Genomic DNA, 22191 nt, shown 5'->3' with positions numbered 1-22191 from the left:
CAGCCAGTCAGACTAGCTTGGTCCAGTCAGAAAGGCACGAACTGAGGAAGCCTCTTGGATGAGAGGCGAAACGTCTTCACGGATATATACCAAGTCCAGTTGCACTTGATTCAACTCCTTTGGAGAACCACGACCTGGATGAATGAGAACATTCACAGACATCTTCACTGTTAGGTGAAAAGAAGCGGCTGGTGGCTCCACATGTATGGGAGGAGACATGTGGTTGTCTGCAGCCCTCCCCAGATCAGCAGAAGGGCTGGAGAAGAGACCGGGACGGCTTTGAAGAGTGGGGTAATCGGCCAAGTACAATTGGGGAGGGAAAAAAAGAAGGGGGGGGGGCAAAATAATTTTCTATACATATACATACATACATACAGATGCACACTTACACACACACACACACACACACACACACACACACACACACACAACACATGTGGCAGCTCCAAGGTATTATTATACTAGTATCAAAACTTCCACTTGGCTTAAAGTTTGCTTGTCAGCATTGGGGGAAGTGTGACTCTTAACAGACTCATTTCTTTTGAGCTGTTTGAGAATAAAGACTTTTTTTTAAATCAGTTCATTTGATTCACTTTTAAAAAACTATTATTTCATGACCAGCAGGCTACCCCTGCCACTCATGTGATGAATGAAATTAACATGACTGTGGCAAGGCTGTGCCTCAGCCAGGTCCTGTAGGACAGACATGGACAGAGATGGTGTGGAGGACTCAGTAGAGACATGGGCAGAGATGGTATGGAGGGCTGAACAGAGACATGGACAGAGATGGTATGGAGGGCTGAACAGAGACATGGACAGAGATGGTGTGGAGGGCTGAACAGAGACATGGACAGAGATGGTATGGAGGGCTGAACAGAGACATGGACAGAGATGGTATGGAGGGCTGAACAGAGACATGGACAGGGATGGTTTGGAGGGCTGAACAGAGGCATGGACAGGGATGGTATGGAGGGCTGAACAGAGACATGGACAGAGATGGTTTGGAGGGCTGAACAGAGACATGGACAGGGATGGTTTGGAGGGCTGAACAGAGACATGGACAGGGATGGTGTGGAGGGCTGAACAGAGGCATGGACAGGGATGGTTTGGAGGGCTGAACAGAGACATGGACAGAGATGGTGTGGAGGGCTGAACAGACACATGGACAGGGATGGTTTGGAGGGCTGAACAGAGACATGGACAGAGATGGTGTGGAGGGCTGAACAGAGGCATGGACAGGGATGGTTTGGAGGGCTGAACAGAGACATGGACAGGGATGGTGTGGAGGGCTGAACAGAGACATGGGCAGGGATGGTGTGGAGGGCTGAACAGAGACATGGACAGGGATGGTGTGGAGGGCTCAGCAGCCTGTTTGTCCATACGGGGTTAAAAACACTCATTTAAAACGAGGCGTGTGTGTAGTATGTGGGAGAGAGCTGTACAGCTCTGCGCCTCATCCTCTGCCTGTCTCTGCTGCCTCTGTGTGGTTGTTAGCACAACTTTTAATCTGTTCTGAGTTCATGAGAATAATTCAGGGCAGTGGAATCAAATAATTAGAGCTTTTGGCAAAAAAAAAAAGAGAAAGATGTGAATTATCGCTGCAGTGTGTTGCACAGGCAGGCGTGCTTCAGGCTCGTGCTCATGGGTTATCATTCTGTAATCGGTACGGCATCTTCGTCCCTTACTGTCTGTGCTGAGGTCTGCTGGAATCCATTGTTTGAAAGATTGACACGTTCTCATGTGAGTCGATTCAACTCACTCACTTAAAAGAGTCTGTATTTTTGAGTGATCTGTTCACGAACTGCACATCAGTAGTCAGCATTACATAAATACCAACTTACAACTTTACCTCCTTCAAGTTTCTATGTATCCAGAATGAGCACACCATATTTTGTGACCTGCTGGTTGTCCCCAGCGTGTTTCGTTTCGTTTATTTCGAAGATGCTAAAATAACAAAATAAAATACACAGGCAGGATTACCAGAGCAAATGGAAATAATAGTGAACATATTTTGCAAACTCTCTGTAACAACACAAGTAATAACTAGACCATGCTGGAAAAGGGCGTAGGATGAAGTAAAGAACTTTTCTGGTCCTACCCCTTTCTTATACTTTATCAATCAAATCAAACCAAAGCAAAACTTTCAAGACAAAACAAAAGTGGAAAAAAAGAAAAGAAAAGCCAATGCATAGAGATCAAAATAAACAAAACAGTACAAGTCAAACAAGGCACCTTACATGTCATGTTACATGTCATGTTATTCCAGACCAGCTCTTTGTTCATCCATCCTATATCTATTCAATATGTTGTTTTTAAACTTACTTCAGCCCTCTGATAGGCTCCAATATATTTTTAGCTCTCATATCATTATCATGACCCACATCGTGTCCCACACTGCTTCCGGTGTGGGAAGATGGCGGCACAAATTCATGTTCGCAGTGGCCTCACCCAGTACCGTCCAGGTGGTGTCTTTGTCCACGTCTGCATCTAAGTTTTGTCTTCGTTTGTTGGCTGGGAGAGCTGGCGCTGGATCAGCTGGGAGAGCTTGGTCTGCTGTGATGTGGGCCCAGGGACCACGGCTTTGCCTGGAGCTGCACCCGAGGAGGTAACACCAAGGGCAGTCTGACAGGACATGGAAGCAGGGCAGGCTAAGCTAACTGCTAGCCCGTGCAGACCAGCGGTTCCGACGGTCATCCTGACTGGCGTTTGTTCCCTTGGACAGTGATTTTTTTTGTTTAGTTTGGATATGTGTGTTGGTTTGAATATGTGTGTTCTTGTAGTTGTTGGGTGTGTTTTTGTCTTTGTGTTGTACTGCTGTGGGCTGCTGTGGGCTGGGGGAAACGACATTTCGTTTCTTTTCATATATGCAAGTACATGAGGTGAAATGTTGCTGTTCCTGATTCCTGATTAACTGACACATCTGTAAACCCCTGTCTTACATTCTGTCTGTTGCGTCTGTCTCCTCCAGCACCCATTTGTGTCTCAGCCTCTCAGTCGGACGCTCGCTATAGAGCTGCTGGACAAAGCCAACAACCCCGACCACAGCACCTACAACGACTTCGATGATGATGACCCTGAACCAGAGGTAGGTAACCTTTCACCTTCTGTTGCTGTAAACACAGCAGTGTGTGTTGTCAGCAGCTGTGTGACTACAGCCACCTGTTTAAGATCACAGCTCCTGCTGTCCTGTTTTTATACTGGATCTAAATTAACTTTGATTCCTTCATTCTCTCACCTCATCTTCCTCTTACTCAATCTCCTGTCCTTCTGTCTTTCTTTCCCCTTCATCAATTTGTTTCTGTATACCCCCCCTCACACACACACAATCATTGCTTCCTGCTTATGCCTCACTCCACTCATCATCTTCTGCCCTCCTCCATCCTCCCCTGCTTCTCTTTCCCTTCTGTTTTCTTCCCACTTGCACCATCCACTCCCTGCTCTCTTTCCTCTTCCCATTCTCTCTCTCTCAACCTTTCTCTGCCCCTGCTCCCCCTGCCTCCTCAGTTTAAGTATCGGGGCCATTTTCTACCCATAAGCCCCGGTGCTCGGCGTGCGCCTCGTTTTGCGGCACGTAGGAAGGTACCAGTTTGGGCTGCAGTGTCTGTAGTGATGTTCTTCTAATACTTGTAACAGGCTTTAGGTGCCAAACACAAAAGTAAAACGAGTATCTCGTGGTTTCTGATTCAAATTGGCATTCATGATCGATCATTTGTTTCAACCAGTTAAGCTGCCACATATTTGTCCTGAATATTCCAACTCTGAGTGTGTCAAACTGGCATAAACTGGCATTTGATCAGAGAAAAATACCTACCATGACATTACCCAGATTCACCGGTGACCACGTTAGTTGGAGCAGCAAAGACTACAACAGTGTGTCAGTGAAGGCCAGTTCCATCTATTCTAGTTTTCTACCACCAGCACGCCATTAAACAGATAACCAGGCTCATATACAGTACAAGGCTGCCTCTTGGTTTGATGTCATTACCCTTCCTTAGCTGAAAAAAATTGCCCCAAGACAGGTGTAGGTGGGACTGTGTGTAGAAATACTGATTTGTTGTCTTTACTTTCATTTGGGTGGTACAGCGTTGGCGTTTTCCAAGTAGCACAATATAACAAGTTTGATAATGTTAAGAAAATCACAGTAAAGCATAAAAACAAATCTGTGTACTTTTCTATCATCAAGAACTTGTCTGACGGGCATCCAGGTGGCGTGGCGGTCTATTCCGTTGCCCACCAACATGGGGATGGCGGTTTGAATCCCCATGTTGCTACTGGCTTGGTCGGGCGTCCCTACAGACACAATTGGCTGTGTCTGCGGGTGGGGAGCCGGATGTGGGTATGTGTCCTGGTCGCCACACTAGCACCTCCTCTGGTTGGTCGGGGTGCTTGTTCGGGGGGAGGAGGAACTGGGAAGATTAGCGTGATCCTCCCACACGCTACGGCATGTGGGAGGCATGTGGTCGTCTGCAGCCCTCCCCGGATCAGCAGAGGGGGTGGAGCAGCGACCAGGACGGCTCGGAAGAGTGGGGTAGTTGGCCAAGTACAATTGGGGAGAAAAGGGGAACCCCCCCCCCCAAAAAAAGAACTTGTCTGACTGTTTGAATTGTCTACACATTATTTGCTCCACCTGTCTGTTGCACCCAACAGTCCAGAACATTTTTACTGCCATTCCACCTTAATAGATGCAACCTTTTTGAGAAACATGAGTTTTGTGTTACAGTGGTGGATAGGCTGGAAGAGGTGAATGACATCAGTCCAGGACTGTGCCACTGCTGCGCTACAGATGCTAATGTTTGGAGTCCAGAGAGGACTTGAATTGGCCCAGAAGTGGTGTTTTAGCTTCATAAGTCCAGGGTCCTATTAAAACCCACTGATTAGCAGTATGGGTTTTGTGTCTGTGTTTTATTGTTGTGTGTTAATGCAGTTCCTGTCCATGCATGGTTTGAGGTGGATGTGTTGGTGCTGGATAGCTCGGCATGTACTTTGGTAAATTAAGCTCATTACTAATTCCTTTTTAAACTTGTGACTTTATGTTTGAATATGGAGTGTTGCATATACGTAGGTCATCATCAATCTCTATGCAGTTCTAAATACTCATACATGTAATTTCATATATTCCTGTTGTACCTTTCTAAAACGTCCTTTACACTCAGATAAAAAAAGCATCACTTCCTTTTTAAAATCTCACACAAAATTTCCAACTAAGTTCATTTTTTAATGGTTGTCTGTAAAGGCAATGCAAGTCAGTCAGCTAGTTCCCTGTCAAGAGTCTTGTGGACTCAAGGCCACACCCCTTAACCTCCTGAGGATTGGCTGTGTTTAGAGACTATTAGCTAAAAATAAAATGAGACTTCTGACACTGAAGAGGATGACTGTGCTAACGTTATCTTCCACAACACAAGTTAGCTGCCTGGGTTACACTTACTGGACTGGATTTTTGAAATAAGACCTATTGTAGATACACAGCACGCCACACTTCAGTAGATCACACTTGACCACTTGAGCCAAGAGTGACTCATGGTTGCTAGGCTGGCTTCCCATGGGTTCAAATCCCTGCGTACCTCAGTGGTCAGAGCGTAGCACCAACACTTCCATCCCTGATGTTGCTCAGTGGCTAGAGTATAGCACTTAACCTGTGCTTTATCCACTGGAGGTTGTACTTCCTGTACAGAGCGCTGGTGAGAATATAGCAACATACCTGCCAGGGGTAGGGCTTCCTTTTAGAGCCGATCGATACAGGATATCAGTGTCGATATCTGAGGATTTAAAAATCTGATAGTATCAGCTGATTTTTTTCCCCTCAGAAACATATAAACAAAAATGTCCCCTAACATTTATCATGTGTAGACATTTATGTCAATTATTATAATTGTTACTGTAAATAATAATAATTATAATTAACTGATCATGTGTAGTTACATCAGAGTCCTCGCCAAGATAAGAGGACATAAAGCAGTTTAAAGATAAACGTGTGTTATTGTCATAAGTAATAGCTAACACTGACCCTGTCCCATCTTACACTACACAGTACACTGATACCGTCAGCAGAGTAAACGCTGCTGCTGAATGCATCTAACACTACACAACTGTCTGCAACGAGGACCTGCGGCGGGGGGCTTTCACACTACACATTTCAAGTCAAGTAGGTCTTATTTGTCCCCAGAGGGGCAACTGTTGTGTAGCAGCGGCAGCATTTAAACACACCAACACTCCACAGAATACACGAGGCAAACAAATACAAATAAATACAACATGTAGTGAGGAGAACAAAGCCAACGGAAAGCAACGCAACAGGAAACGTGTTGACAGTGTTCATCAAGGTGGAGCTGGTGTCACCTCTTCCTGTTGAAGGGGAAGCTAGAAATGTTGTTTGGCTGCCAAGCCATGTTAGATACCTGTCCAGCTGATCTACGTGTACTCTGGTTTCATAATTCCCAATGCACCGACTGTAACTATGTACATGAGTCACAGACATATTTACCATGGCTTCATTTAGGTATGAGTTAAATGCTGTGGTTTAACCGCTCATTAACGTTAGCAGTCTTGCACCGATGAACACGGCATTAGCTAGCTTTGTGGGCTACCTGGTTTAGCGGTGGACAGTGTTATAAGCTGCTGTAAGCCATGTTGCCAGAGAGTTTTTAGACATGACAAGGGGGAAATGATAGGACCGTTGTTAGTTTACGAGCTAGAACTTCCAGACTGTTTGATGAATAAACCTACACTCTAGTTTATTAAGAGCTTGGCCTACACCACTCGACTATCATAATGGTGAACATAAGTTTGATGTTTGACTGATGGTACCGGCTTTCATGTTACTCTAGCAAAACCAGGCATGTTACAGAAGGTTGAATCAGGTCATCTGGACGTTTATTGACAGAAACGTCTCATCATCATCTAAGTGACCTCTTCAGTCTCACCTGACTGCAGGTGTCCCCACCCTTATACAAAATACAGTGACTGCAGGTGTCTCCACCCTTATAAACAATACAGTGACTACAGGTGTCCCCACCCTTATACACAATACAGTGACTGCAGGCGTCCCCACCCTTATAAACAATACAGTGACTGCAGGTATCCCCACCCTTATAAACAATACAGTGACTGCAGGTGTCTCCACCTTATAAACAATGCAGTGACTGCAGGTGTCCTCACCCTTATAAACAATACAGTGACTACAGGTGTCCCCACCCTTATAAACAATACAGTGACTGCAGGTGTCCCCACCCTTATAAACAATACGGTGACTACAGGTGTCCCCACCCTTATAAACAATACAGTGACTGCAGGTGTCTCCACCTTATAAACAATGCAGTGACTGCAGGTGTCCTCACCCTTATAAACAATACATTGGCATAACGACCCAAACCAACAATCAGTTTCATATGCAAATATGGGTGTGACCATTCACAGAGGATTGGGGAATGTTTGCATCGCAGCATTGTAAGATGGTGACAGATGTACTTTTAGCCCCCCACCCCCACCCCACCCAGTTCAGGGATGGTCGTTCCCTCTTCACATATGGCCTCTTTGACGCCCCGTTCAAACCAGTGTTCCTCTCTATCAAGGATGTGCACATCCTCATCCTTGAAAGTGGTCACTGGTCTGTAGATGGTGTAGACTGTGGAGTCCTGGTCTGTAGATGGTGTAGACTGTGAAGGCCTGGTCTGTAGATGGTGTAGACTGTGGAGTCCTGGTCTGTAGATGGTGTAGACTGTGGAGTCCTGGTCTGACGTGTTATCTCTCCTGTGTTCTGCCATCCTCTTGGCTATCGTCTGTTTGGTTTCCCCGATGCACAAGTCATGGCAATCCTCCTGGCACTTAACAGCTACACTATATTGCTCTGTTTGTGCCAGGGGACCTGATCCTTGGGGTGGACCAACTTCTGTTGAAGATTGCTTTGGGGTTTGGAAGGAACTGAGATACGGTGTTTGGAAAATACGCGTCTCAATTGTTCCGACACTCCCGCCACATACAGAATCAGCACTGGTTTACACTGAGACAGCTGTTGTCCTTCTCCTCTCTTCGATTGGCTGGTCTACTGTTTGGGCATCTTCCTGGCTTTGACAAACACCCAGTTAGGATAACCACACTTAACCAGGACCTGTTTAATGTGGGATTTCTCCCCTTCCCCGGCTGCTGTGTCGGTGGGTACGTTGTCAGCTCGGTTGTCCAACGTCCTGATGTCTCCTAGTTTGTGCTTCAGTGGATGGTGAGAGTCAAACCTTAAGTACTGGTCAGTATTTGTTGGTTTGTGGTAAACATCAACAGTCAAATGTCCCCCATCACCAATTGCAACTTCACAGTGTAAGAAGACTAACCTGTCATGTTCCACATCCTCCTGGTGAAACATCTTACAGTGTTGTGATTACAAACGCTCCCAATCCTCTGTGAATAGTGCACGTGGCCATTGGGACTCTAGTTAATGGTCACGGCAGTTTGCATATGAAACTTGTCGTTGGTTTGGGTCGTTATGCCACTGTATTGTTTATAAGGATGGGGACACCTGATGTCAGGTGAGACTGAAGATTAGTGATGAAACTTTTCTGTCAGTAAACGTTGTGTCCAGATGAGCTGATTCATTCGTCTTGGCTTTTCTTACCTGGATTATTGAGCATGCATCAAGACAAACCAGGCATAGTTGACATGATTGTTGTCAGGCTTATTTAGGCAAAGAGGAGAAGTGATGGAGGATATTTATTATTATTTATTATTTAATTAATGTATTGCATGCAACAATTATCAACTTACATGAGCACAGATGATCTCCCGTCGTGGGCTATTCTGCACCACAGTGAAGTTGGTTTTAGGTTGGCTATTTGATTGACTCACTCCGGATCCAGTGGCTTCTTCCCACTCAGTTCCACCCAGTGTTGGCAGTAAGAGGATGGTTAGCTCACCTCTGAGTGCTCGCTCTTAACCACCAGGAAAGCCACTGGATCTGGAGTGAATGTCGAGAACCAACTTAAAACTAACTTCACCGCGGTCTACTCTGCTCGGGTCAGCTGACTGTTGATTTGTAGTGTTCCACATAACGACAATCTTTCGTCTCTGTTTCTTTTTTAATTTTCACTTATCGGCCGTTGTAAACACCGGTACTGGTTTATCTGCAATTAGCTATCGGCCGATAATATCAGCACGCCGATTTATCGGTCGGGCTCTTGTTCCTTTCCCTGTGTAATTCAGTCCATAGAGAAGACAGAGGTCACCATGTGTTATGGGGTGCCAAGAGTATGCAGGTTTTCCTTCCAACTGATGATAACAACAGATGATTTCATGGATTCATGAGCACTCAACCAAAGAGGGAAGACTGATCAGACAAATCACCGGTTGAAGTGACTGGTCACATGAAAACCTGTTTTCTCTTGGCACACTATTGCAAATAGTTGCAAATGCCGTTTATAGTTCTGGAGTTGAGAATTGCTCTGACATTGTAAGGGTTAAGGATCAATTCCTTAGGTTGGTAGGTAAAAACGAAGAAACTGTATCACCTCATGGTACAATGAGGCGCTTTAAACTGCAGCATCCACACAACACCATATGTCAGGTCATTTAATGTTGCGCTACACAGATATACTGGTGCACAGGCCTACATCCTGACCCACATCATGACTAAGCTGAAACTGGACGCTGTTGTTAGCTGGCCAGCTGTTTGTGTTGCATTGGTTTGGCTGAGTTTTGTCATTTTGCAGCGTAATCAATTCACACAAACAGGAAATGACTGACTGGCGGGTTGTTGTTGTTTGTTTGATGGTTTGTTTTCTACTAATGCGTTGAATCTGCTGTGATCTGTAAAATGTCTACTAAACTGAACATTTCTTCTCTTGTATATCTCTTGGACTGCTGACTGACTGTGTGTGTGTGTGTGTGTGTGTGTGTGTGTTTTTGTGTGTGTGTGTGTGTGTGTGTGTGTGTGTGTGTGTGTGTGTGTGTGTGTGTGTGTGTGTGTTTTGCACTCTCCCAACAGTCTCCAGTCTCTGTTCCTCATCGTATCCCATCAACCAGTAGAAGCAGCAGGGAAGGAAAGACACTGTCAGAGATAAACTGTAAGTATTTACTTACACTTCACATGAGCAGCTAAATAAACTACTGTGTGTACATTTTATGAATGAATGAATAGTGTCACTTCTCTAGTCCTACAACAGACTGCTTTACTTTGAAATTACCACATCTCATTGCAGTATGGATGGCTTCAGTGAGGTATTTTTGGTGAAAGACTACCCGCAGTAAAGATTGTGGGGCGTGCCACGAAGCATTGTTGACCTTAGAGGCCAAATAATCTCATACACAGCACATGAGAGAAAGAAACATGAACAGCGTCTAACAGAACTGTCCCATAGTGTAGCGGAAGTGGACTATTCATATGCTGATGCAAACTTTACTCTGACCTGCAGTCCTTTCACACACTTTATTGTAGGTTTTCCGTTTTACTGAATGTACTTTTTAGTTGGTTGTAACGACAATATTTATACAGATATATGTGTACAACTTTATATTGTCTTCAAAAACACAGTTATTATGTGGCATTGGAATAAGAAGTCCCTGCATAGTCCTTTTTTTCTCTCTTTAGTTGAGCCTGGGGGGGGGTTACTATAAGTTTTTTTATTTGTATTTTTGTTGTTCATGTGTCTTGTATATCTGTTCCAAAAAAAAAAAAACCTTGAAAATCGGAAAGTAAAGTTTTCCACAAAAAAAAAAGAAAAGATTGTGGGGCATCCGGGTAGCATGGTGGTCTATTCCATTGCCTACCAACATGGGGATTGCCGGTTTGAATCCCCGTGTTACCTCTGGCTTGGTCGGGCATCCATACAGACACAATTGACCTTTCGCAAAGTACCGCCCCAGAACGGTGCTTGTCCAATCCTACCTTAGCAACGGTTTCTATGTGAGGGAGGTCCGTCAAGCTTTCAAACACATAGCAAAATGCTGAAACGGTGTGCCTATGGGATCTGCAAATCGGATACTAGATATCTGAAAAGTTTGGAGGGGTGTAATTTTCTTTCCCTTACCGAAACCCATAATACAAGAAGGGCAATGTCGGCAATAGATTTGGCAGTATAGCAGACCCCATGGCTAGCTTAATCCATCCAAAATCAACAAAAATACCTGCCTGCTCCAAGCTAAGCTTGCTACTAGCTATTATTGATAGCTAAAACAGCTAACGTCTTATTACTGTTACTTTTACCCACACAATTATTATTACCATTATTAACATAGCAACGTATTACTGACGAACAAAATGACATTATTAATGTACCTGATGAACATAACCAGTTTAGTCTGTGGCCAGAGATACCTAATGTAATGATAGCTAATGATAGCTAGTCCACTAACATAACTTGGTTATGCTAGCCACAGGTTAGCCAGGTTCCACCTTTCATTTCAGAGCATCAAGACCCGCGGGGAGGGTCGGCTGGGATGGTCTCTGGCCAGTCTGACCTCCTCATATCCGGCCTATTTTAAACGTTTCTCCCCCTCTGTGAGCTCCAGGTGGGGACCGGTCGTTCGGAAAAGTCATCCCGCCAGCGGGGGCATCTCGTTTGCCTTATTTTGTTGAAAATACCGGTTCTGGTCCGAAGGTTAAAAAAAAAATCATGGGGCGGTTCCCCTTGCCCCGGGGCATGTACCTGGCCACCCTGCGACCCCCAGGAGTCCATACAGTACCCCCGAGAAAGCCTGGATAAAAGAACGCTATGGGGAACCTTGGCCAAAATCAACACTACAATATGGTGATGTTGACAATGGATTTTCAAAAATATACCAATAACAGCTGAAATATGTAACTTACCCTACAGTGCAAGAGCACAGCTGGTCCACAATGTGTTTCAGAATTGGTTGATGGGGTTTCTCATTCTTTGATTGCAACTGGTAAGCTTTACCCTCCATTACAGTTGCCCCCAGCAGCCCGGAGTCCACGCAAGTCAGTTTTACTTTGAATATTCTGAATGTGTCCCGCCACCGCGTACTGTAGCCCCTTCTGCTTTTCACGGGTTGATATTAAGGATGAATTACTCCAAAATACATCATTTATTTTCTCTGGGAATGCGCTGATTTCTTCCTTCATGTTTTGGTGTTTTCCGGCTACTTCCTGGATACTTCTGAAATGCTTGAAGGGCATAGCAACAGTAACTAAGGGGGGCGGGACTTTGCGAAAGGTCAATTGGCCATGTCTGCGGGTGGGAAGCCGGATGTGGGTATGTGTCCTGGTCGCTGCACTAGCACCTCCTCTGTTCGGTCCGGGTGCCTGTTCAGGGGGTAGGGGGAACTGGGGGGAATAGTGTGATCCTCCACATGCTATGTCCCCCTGGTGAAACTCCTTACTGTCAGGGGAAAATAAGCGGCTGGTGACTCCACATGTATCAGAGGAGACGTGGTAGTCTGCAGCCCTCCCCGGATCAGCAGAGGGGGTGGAGCAGAGACCGGGATGGCTCGGAAGAGTGGGGTAATTGGCTTGATACAATTGGGGAGAAAAAAAAAAGGGGGGGGGGGTGAATCCAAATAAATAAATAAATAGAAAGATTGTGAGCAGGCTTTGAGTACCATAAAGTGGTGGTTAGGTCTGAGCCTGTCATGGTGCACATACTGTCATGATGCATATACTAACTGTCATGGTGCACATACTGTCATGATGCATATACTAACTGTCATGGTGCACATACTAACTGTCATGGTGCACATACTATCTGTCATGGTGCACATACTATCTGTCATGGTGCACATACTAACTGTCATGGTGCACATACTGTCATGGTGCACATACTATCTGTCATGGTGCACATACTAACTGTCATGGTGCACATACTAACTCATGGTGTACATACTAACTGTCATGGTGCACATACTAACCATTGTGGTGCAACTAACTGTCGTGGTGCACATATTAACTGTCATGGTGCACATACTAACTGTTGTGCACATACTAACTGTCATGGTGCACATACTAACTGTTGTGGTGCACATGCTGTCATGGTGCACATACTAACTGTTGTGCACATACTAACTGTCATGGTGCACATACTGTCATGGTGCACATACTAACTGTTGTGGTGCACATGCTGTCATGGTGCACATACTAACTGTCATGGTGCACATACTAACTTGTGGTGCACATACTGTCATGGTGCACATACTAACTGTCGTGGTGCACCTGCTGTCATGATGCACATACTAACTGTCATGCTGCACATACTACCAACTGTTGTGGTGCACATACTGTCATTGTGCACATACTAGCTGTCATGGTGCACATACTAACTCATGGTACACATACTAACTGTTGTGGTGCAACTAACTGTCATGGTGCACTTACTAACTGTTGTGGTGCACATACTAACTGTCATGGTGCACATACTCACTGCCGTGGTGCAGCTAACTATCATGGTGCACATACCAACTGTTGTGTTGCAGCTAACTGTCATGGTGCAAATACTAACTGTTGTGGTGCAGCTAACTGTTGTGGTGCAGCTAACTGTCATGGTGCACATACTAACTGTTGTGGTGCAACTAACTGTCATGGTGCACATACTAACTGGCAAAGCCATCAAGGCGCCCCATATACAGAAAGTGTATTTCAGGAAGAGACAAATCAACAAGAATGTGACTCAAACTTTGCACCAGTTGAGAGATGTCACACACATCAACTTTCTCTCTCCATCTCTCTCTCTCTCTCTTCCTTTCTGTTCCTCAGTTGATCAGGTGAAGTTTGACCCTCCACTGAGGAAAGAGACAGAACCCCACCATGAACCGGTGAGTTATTAATGGTTCTTTCTGCGTGTTTTCCTTGTGTACCTCCCAAGACAAACAAGCATGACCCTCACCTGCCCGGCAGTCAAAGTCTATCGGTTCATCTTTGTCGAGCTGAACATTAATGTCTGTGCAGGTAGTTTAGCTGGAAGGAAAGGAAACAAACAACTTGATTTGTGGCAAAATGGGGCTCTTTAGAATTTAAAAAGAAACTTTTTTCTCCTTGTTTTTTTTTTTTAATCACATAGTCATGTGAATGGACTTTTAAAGGGTGTCATCACTAACCAAAAGAATCCAGGTAAAGCTGATGATCCTGTATGGATTATGTTTCTCAAAATTAAAATTATGAACATCACCGTTTTTCTTTACTGTGTGGAGTGCAGTATGCAGAGTGGTGTTTAGTCACCCTATGCCCCAGAGATCTTCCCCCCCTTTTCTCCTCAGTTGTATCTGGCCAATTACCCCACTTTTCCGAGCCATCCCGGTCTCTGCTCCACCCTCTCTGCTGATCCGGGGAGGGCTGCAGACTAGCATATGCCTCCTCCGATACATGTGGAGTGACCAGCCGCTTCTTTTCACCTGACAGTGAGGAGTTTCACCAGGGGGGCATAGTGTGTGGGAGGATCACACTATTCCCCCCAGTTCCCCCTCCCCCCTGAACAGGCGCCCCAACCAACCAGAGGAGGCTAGTGCAGTGACCAGGACACATGCCCACATCCAGCTTCCCACCCGCAGACACGGCCAATTGTGTCTGTAGGGACACCCGACCAAGCCGGAGGTAACATGGGGGATTCGAACCGGGATCCCTGTGTTGGTAGGCAATGGAATAGATTGCCATGCCACCCACACGCCCCTCAAGATCAATTTTAAATATAATCATTACCGGTGTTGTTACCGTGTGGTTGAAACGTGGTTAAATCTGGGTTTTAACTACTGGTGTTTCTGATAGTCAAGTTCTTCTATGCACTTGTCTTGACTGACTGTCTGCTATATTTGCTTGCCAGCTGTAACAACTTTGCTGCTTCATCACACCTGGCACTACCTGAGCTTACAGCCCAGATGCAGTGCAAATGATAACTATCCTTTGTTAATTGTCACATGAATGACAATGATGATGATTTATTTCAAACATGTAAATAATCAGGATGCAATTTGCCAATAATCTGAAGTGATCAACAAATCCACGCATCAAACTCAGCAAACAAATCTCCGTATGCATCAGATTATTTGTTAAATATTGGAAAAGGAGTAGGAGGAAGTAAGTCACATCAAATTAATAATTAGTGTTTTTGGTTTAGGCATACCAGCACACCTATCAGCGTTGGCACATAGACAGACAGACAGAAGCAGCACCAACAATTGTCAGTGCTACTGTCCAGTGCTGGTTCTTCGGCACACCTACATCCAACAGACACAATATTAATGCCATTTGCTGCAGCTGTGTTTTTCCTGCTATGCTTACATCACAGAGTAACTCTAACTGATTTCCAACCTTTAGATGTCAGCAAACTTGCCAAAATGGTCTTGGATTTATTTACTGTTTAAAATGAGCAAGTACAAAAGTGTTGATGATTTAGATATTCATATATTGTCATCAGCTGTCAATAAGGACATTAGTTTGCATGCGACACTTCAGGTTGGTAACTTTAAATCTGTGGTTACCATACGTCTTAGATGTTAAGCACCTCGTGAACCTCACTTCTAACTCAGTCACTCGCAAATTCACATTAAGCCTCACATTTAGCTGTACCATTAATGTTTGGGAGTAAGTGCGTCTAAAAATATATGCTCTTATAAGACACTTAAGATTTCATGTTTTTTAATTTTATTTTTATCATTTTATTTTCAAATTAATTTTATAATCCTCAATGCTAAGAAAGTTGGCAATATATTTTTTCTGCACCCCTGCTGCTATTCTCTCTTAGCCTTTTGTCATCGTGCTTTTCTTAGCTAAAAACCATGTTTCAGATTAGATAACTTTAACTCTGTTGAACCAGTGCAAAAGAATTTATTTTACAATGTGCAATCATGATATTATGTAAATAATACAGTGCCTTGCAAAAGTATTCAACCCCCTGACAGTCATAACTAATTTCTGGATTATAAAAGATACTCTCACACATCTGTTCATGAACAATATTATTTTTGTGAACCCATAAGCTCTAACAGCATGTTCCCAAGGCCAAAATAAGTTATGTTCTGCTGACTTTTTATTAATAGATTAAAACTAAAATATAGTGCTTGCATAAGTATTCGACCCCCACAGTGGCTGCAGTAACAGCCATGATTCTCTTGGGGTAAGTATGTACAAGCTTTGCGCATTCTTCTTGGCAAAATTTTACAGGTCTTACAGGTTGGTGGGTTGGGGCCTCTGAACTGTGATTTTCAGTCTGTGCCACAGATTTTCAGTGGGGTTGAGGTCCGGACTTTGACTTGGCCACTCCAAAACCTTCACCTTTTTGTTGCTGAGCCATGCCATTGTTGCTTTAGCCTTGTGCTTAGAATCATTGTCCTGCTGGAAGGTGAACCTTCTCCCCAGCTTCAGTTTTATGGCAGACTGCAACAGCTTTTCTTCCAATATTTCCCTGTATTTGGCTCCATCCATTCTTCCCTCAATGTGAACAAGGTTCCCAGTGCCTGCAGAGGAAGAGCAACCCCATAGCATTATGCTGCCGCCATGCTTTGCAGTAGGGAGGGTGTTTTTTAGGGCTGAGCAGTGTTAGGTTTGCACCACACATAACACTTTGAGTTTTGGCCAAAAAGCTCAACTTTCATCTCATCTGACCACAAAACCTTTACCACATCCTAACTGGGTCTCTCTCATGTTTGGTAGCAAACTCCAAGCATGGTTTTATATGCATAGCATATAGAGCAACGGCTTCTTTCTCGCCACCCTCCCATAAAGCCCAGATTTGTTAATTTGTGTTAAGGCTGACCCATGCACATCTACTCCAGTTTCAGCCACTGACCGCTGGAGCTCCTTCAGAGTGATTGCAGGATCATCTGTGTCTTTCCTCACCAGCCCATGTCTTGCTTGGACACTTAGCTTTGAGGGACGGCCTGTCCTACAAAGTGCCTGGGAGGTGTGATACAGTGTCCACTTTCTGACAGTGGATCCAACAGTGGGACATCCAAACACATGGATATCCTTTTGTGTCCCTCTCCTGCCTTCTGCATTTTGATCACTTTGTCTCTTACTTCAGTATTCAGCTCCTTTGTCCTCATTTTCTGATGGAGTTCACGCCCGGCTAATGCACTTTACACAGAGTGATTTTTATACCCATAAACCAGAACGTTACTCTAATATCTTACAGGTGCACACTAGTTAAGTCCAGTTTTGTTTACCTGAGTTTGTTTTAGGAATAGTTTGTCATTTGTGTAAACTTGGAGCTTTCAGAGCACAAGGGGTTGAATACTTATGCAAGCACCATGTTGTAGTTTTTAATTTATTAACAAAAAGTCAGTGAAACATAACTTATGTTGGCTGTGGGAGCATGCTGTTAGAGCTTATGGGTTCACGACAATAATACTGTTCAGGAACAGATGTGTGAGTATCTTTTATAATCCAGAAATTACTGATGACTGTCAAGGGGGTTGAATACTTTTGCAAGGCACTGTATTTTTTAAAATTTTGATATACTATATTGATCCCTGTGGGGAAATTCCTCTCTGCATTTAACCCATCCTAGCTGTGTAGCTAAGAACAGTGAGCAGCCACCGTGCAGTGCCCGGGGACCAACTCCCGTTCGTCTTGCCATGCCTTGCTCAGGGGCACAGACAGGAGTGTTAACCCTAACATGCATGTCTTTTTGATGGTGGGGGAAACCGGAGCACCCGGAGAAAACCCACCGCAGACAAGGGGAGAACATACAAACTCCACACAAAGAACAACCTGGGATGACCTCCAAGGTTGAACAACCCCGGGGTTCAAACCCAGGACCTTCTTGCCGTAAGGCGACAGCACTGACCACAGGGCTACCGTGCCGCCCAAACATATGTAACATTAGTTACTGAGTTGGAAAATGTGCAGTCAGTACTGGGCCTACTTCCAATTACAAATTTAACACGATGATCCCGTATTGCTCTGTTCACAACAAAATCACACAGCAGTTGAGCTTCGCATCAGTGACACCATGTGTCCTTGTTCGGTCAGGCCCCACATCCCTAATGGAAAAACTTCTAGGTTGTCTGCTCTTCCAAGCCATTAGGAATATTAGACATACACTTTGAAATAGTGCTGTGGGACAGTGGGGTGTGTTGTAATTTTGTATTATTTACCTCACACCATGTCTACGGCAGCAGGAATTATTAGCTCCTCCACTGTTTGTGTGGACTTCTATATTTTGCAACACGGTAGGCAACTTAATGTGAGGCCATTTGGGCTTTGCTTGTCACCAGCGCTTGAAATGGGCTGGTACTCACTGGCACTGCGCACCAGCACATCTACGTTTTGCCATTAGCAGTATCGGGACTAGCAAACTGTGATGTCTTTGTTGCCTCCGGTCACGACATTCATTAATATTTTTGTTCTGCTCTGATCATTTTTCTTCCTCACCCTCCAAATACATTGGTGCAGGATGGGGGTGGGGGTGGGGGGGGCATCTAGCATGGTGCAGCGTTGAAACCTCCCCTTCCCAAGGTCGTATTTTTTTGTGAGGCCGACTTGTAAAGCCATTTTCTACAGCTATTGACCAGGTGTGCTTTGGTGTGGAAACAAGAAGGTTTTTGAGTAGTATGCAAATTCGGTTCCTCTCACTACTTACACAACTGCTTCATCATTATGTACACTGCTGAATGCTCACCATGTAAAGCTTTAAAGAAAATCTCGAGCATTCGTCTGTACCCACATTTGCTCAAGTCTTGGCATAGCGGTGACAAAAATACCCAAAACCCAGTGAATTTGTGGAGGGAGATCATGATGACTGTAACATATAATTCCCTGGCCACTATGAATTAAATTGGTGTCAGTCATTTTTGCACAATGCTTTGGAAGAGAAAGTTGATATGAAGTATGCTGAGCCTTGAAGACCTTCATGAACCTAACCTCTCTCCATCCCTACCTAGATCTATACGTCTTTCAGCGCTCCATATTGAACCACATCTTCATCTGCTTCCAGGTTGATTTATGAATAGGATCTGGCTTCTCACTTATTAGTGGGTAAGAAGGGTGGAGGTAACAAAAATAATGAATTAAACACTGACTGAATAAAATGTGAGCATATTAAATGTTGCATCAAATAAAATCCGTGCAGGTAATAAATATTACATCAAATAAAATGCAGTTATGGTGAATGTGAAACGTTGAAACACTACCAAATGAAATAATTGCATCGTAGTAAAATTAGATTCCAAATCATTATTATTCTGTTTGATCGCCTTGACATTTATTCACGCGCAATTTACACAGTTCAATTTATTGCAATTCCAATTACCACCCCTTCCTTTTTTGGGGGGGACCCCCCCCCCTCTTTCTCCCCAATTGTACTTGACCAATTAACCCACTCTTCCAAGCCGTCCCGGTCTCTGCTCCACCCCCTCTGCTGATCCGGGGAGGGCTGCAGACTACCACATGCCTCCTCCCATACATGTGGAGTCACCAGCTGCTTCTTTTCACCTGACAGTGAGGAGTTTCACCGGGGGAACGTAGCGCGTGGGAGGATCACGCTATTCCCCCCAGTTCCCCCTCCCCCCCAAACAGGTGCCCAACTTACCAGAGGTGGCACTAGTGCAGCGACCAGGACACATACCCACATCTGGCTTCCCACCCACAGACACAGCCAATTGTGTCTAGGGACGCCCGACCAAGCCGGAGGTAACGGGGATTCGAACCGGCGATCCTCGTGTTGGTATGCAAAGGAATAGACCGCTACGCTACGCGGACGCTACTGTTATTTTAATGACAGAGAACAATTGTGTCAGCTATACAAGCGTTTGTTGTAACAGGGTTTTGGATTCAAGGTGCCTTCATTGGAAAGGCACCTAGGGCGGGTGGGAGGGAGGCTGGGGTGAGAGGTGGGAGGGGGTGGGACTGGAGCCAGAATTTGTTTTATTGTTAATTTTTTTTTCTTCATTTTTCCCCCACTTGTGTGTGTAACTACCATATGGCTTTCGTCGCAATGGCAATATGCTGAACATTACTTCTCCCACATCCCAAGTGGCTGATTTGAACATTATTCAGGGCAGTATTCGTTTTGTCTCTTGGAACATTAAGGGTTTGAACAAGATTACCAAATTAAACACAGTAATGTTCCATTTACAACACTTAAAGGCTGACATAGTTTTCCTCCAGGAGATAGACCTGTGCACCTCTGGTGCTCCAAGACTCAAGAAGGGATGAGTTGGGCATTTATTCCACTCGAAGTTTAATGGTAGAGCCCACGGATGTTGCCATTTTAAGTGGTAAAAAAAAAGAAAAAGAAAAAAGAATGCTTTTGAACTACTCAGCTCTATTTTTGACCCCAAGGGCTGCTATGTTATTGTATCGGGTCTCATCCAAAACACTCCTATACTCCTCGCCTGTGTATACACACCTAATTTGGGTGACAACCAGTTTATTTCCAAATTCTTCTCTATATTACCAGGCGTAGACAACAGTTTTTTTAATTATTGGGGGGGGGGGATTTCACCTTGGTCTAAGACAACACTCTTGATAGGTCTTCTACCAATGATGAGCTCTTTCTGGCTCTGCTAAGGTTATGGCCTCCTATACTGAACAGCAAGGCTTGTCTGACCCCTGGAGGTTTAACTTCGCATCAACCAAAGCATACTCATTCTGTTCACACCCACACCAGACATACTCTCGGATAGATTTCTTTCTGGTGGATGATAGACCTTTATCAAAGGTTAAGTCATGTGAGTACCACAGCATTGTTATATCGGACCACACCCACACCTCTATGGAGATCAACTTATCTAGAAGCTGTGTCCCATCAAGGCTGTGGTGCTTTAACTCCCCACTGCTGTCCAATAATACTTTCAAGGAGTTCCTTTCTTTTCAAATTAGATTTTATTTTTAACTAAGAAAACCCCGTAGGGTGTCTGGGCTCCGCCTTAGAGATAGGGTGAGGAGCTCAGACAGCTGGAGGGAGCTCGGAGTAGAGCCACAGCTCCTTCGTGTCGAAAGGAGCCAGTTGAGGTGGTTTGGGTATCTGATCAGGATGCCTCCTGGGCGCCTTCCTTTGGAGGTTTACCGGTCACGGCCAACTGGGAGGAGACCCCGGGGTAGACCCAGAACTCACTAGAGAGACTAAATGTCAAATCTGGCCTGGGAACACCTTGGGATCCCCCAGGAGGAGCTGGAGGGTGTTGCTGGGGAGAGGGACGTCTGGAGTGCCCTACTTAACTTGCTGCCACCATGACCCGACCCCGGAGAAGCGGCTGAAGATGAATGAATAATCAAACCCCTAGTGTCTCCCACTCGACTGTGTGGGAAGCATTTAAAACTCATCTACGGGGTCAGAAAATCTCTCATGTTTCACATGCCAGAAAGTCAGAAGCAGTTAAATTTTCTGAGATCTCCAAGGAAATTTTATAATTAGACAATTGGTATGCAACTGCCCCAACTCCGGCACTCTATGATAGATGCCTTCACCTCCAGGCCCAGTTTGATATGTTATCAACTAGTAAGGCAGAAGGACTTTTGCTTAAGTCTAGACAGCGTGTTTTTGAGACAGGGGACAAAGCAAGTAAACTTCTTGTCTATCAAGCTTATTTAGCTGTCGCTTCCAGACTGATGACTAACATGAATCACCTGCTGCTGTTGGTTCTTTCAGGTACAAGAGATAAGACACCAAACCTTTCTAAACTTCTGTTCTGATCGTCACTCTTCTGAATGCCCTCTGGGTATTTGGGACCACTACCACCCTCTTGATAATATATGCTATCCCGTACTTGAAGAGATGCTTTCCGGCAACCTTGGCAGACGAGTTTCACTTGAGATCCAAGAAGCCATAAAAGTCACACAAAATAGCAAGTTCCCGGGTCCTGACAGATATACAGATATACATATATGCAGATATACAGGTATGCAGGTATGCAGATATACATATATACAGATATGCAGATATACATATATACAGATATACAGGTATGCAGGTATGCAGGTATACAGATATACAGGTATATAGGTATACAGATATACAGGTTTACAGATATACAGGTATACAGTATATAGGTATACAGATGTACAGGTATATAGGTATACAGATATACAGGTTTACAGGTATATAGGTATACAGTTATACAGTTATATGTATACAGGTATACAGATATACAGGTATACAGGGGAATTTTATAAGACATTTTCTCATATGCCCCAAATCACAAAGTATCTGTGATGATTTTTTTTTTTTTGGAATTTTCCCCCTTTTCTCCCCAATTGTACCCGGCCAATTACCCCATTCTTCCAAGCCGTCCCGGTCTCTGCTGCACCCCGTCTGGAGGGCTGCA

General features: G+C 44.6%; 1 protein-coding gene across 1 annotated transcript in view; it reads left to right on the top strand.

Annotated features, from left to right (window-relative positions):
• LOC130122381 (mitogen-activated protein kinase kinase kinase kinase 3-like) overlaps positions 1-22191 on the top strand; it is a 150824-nt gene that overhangs the window by 59810 nt on the left and 68823 nt on the right. Inside the window, exons 12-14 of the mRNA XM_056291257.1 lie at positions 2969-3085; positions 9968-10046; positions 13688-13746. Coding sequence (XP_056147232.1) covers positions 2969-3085; positions 9968-10046; positions 13688-13746 — 255 coding nt within the window. The remainder of the gene's footprint in view (positions 1-2968; positions 3086-9967; positions 10047-13687; positions 13747-22191) is intronic.

This window comes from Lampris incognitus, chromosome 13, assembly GCF_029633865.1.
Source record: "Lampris incognitus isolate fLamInc1 chromosome 13, fLamInc1.hap2, whole genome shotgun sequence".
NCBI lineage: Eukaryota > Metazoa > Chordata > Actinopteri > Lampriformes > Lampridae > Lampris > Lampris incognitus.
This window is presented reverse-complemented; position numbering and strand designations above follow the sequence as displayed.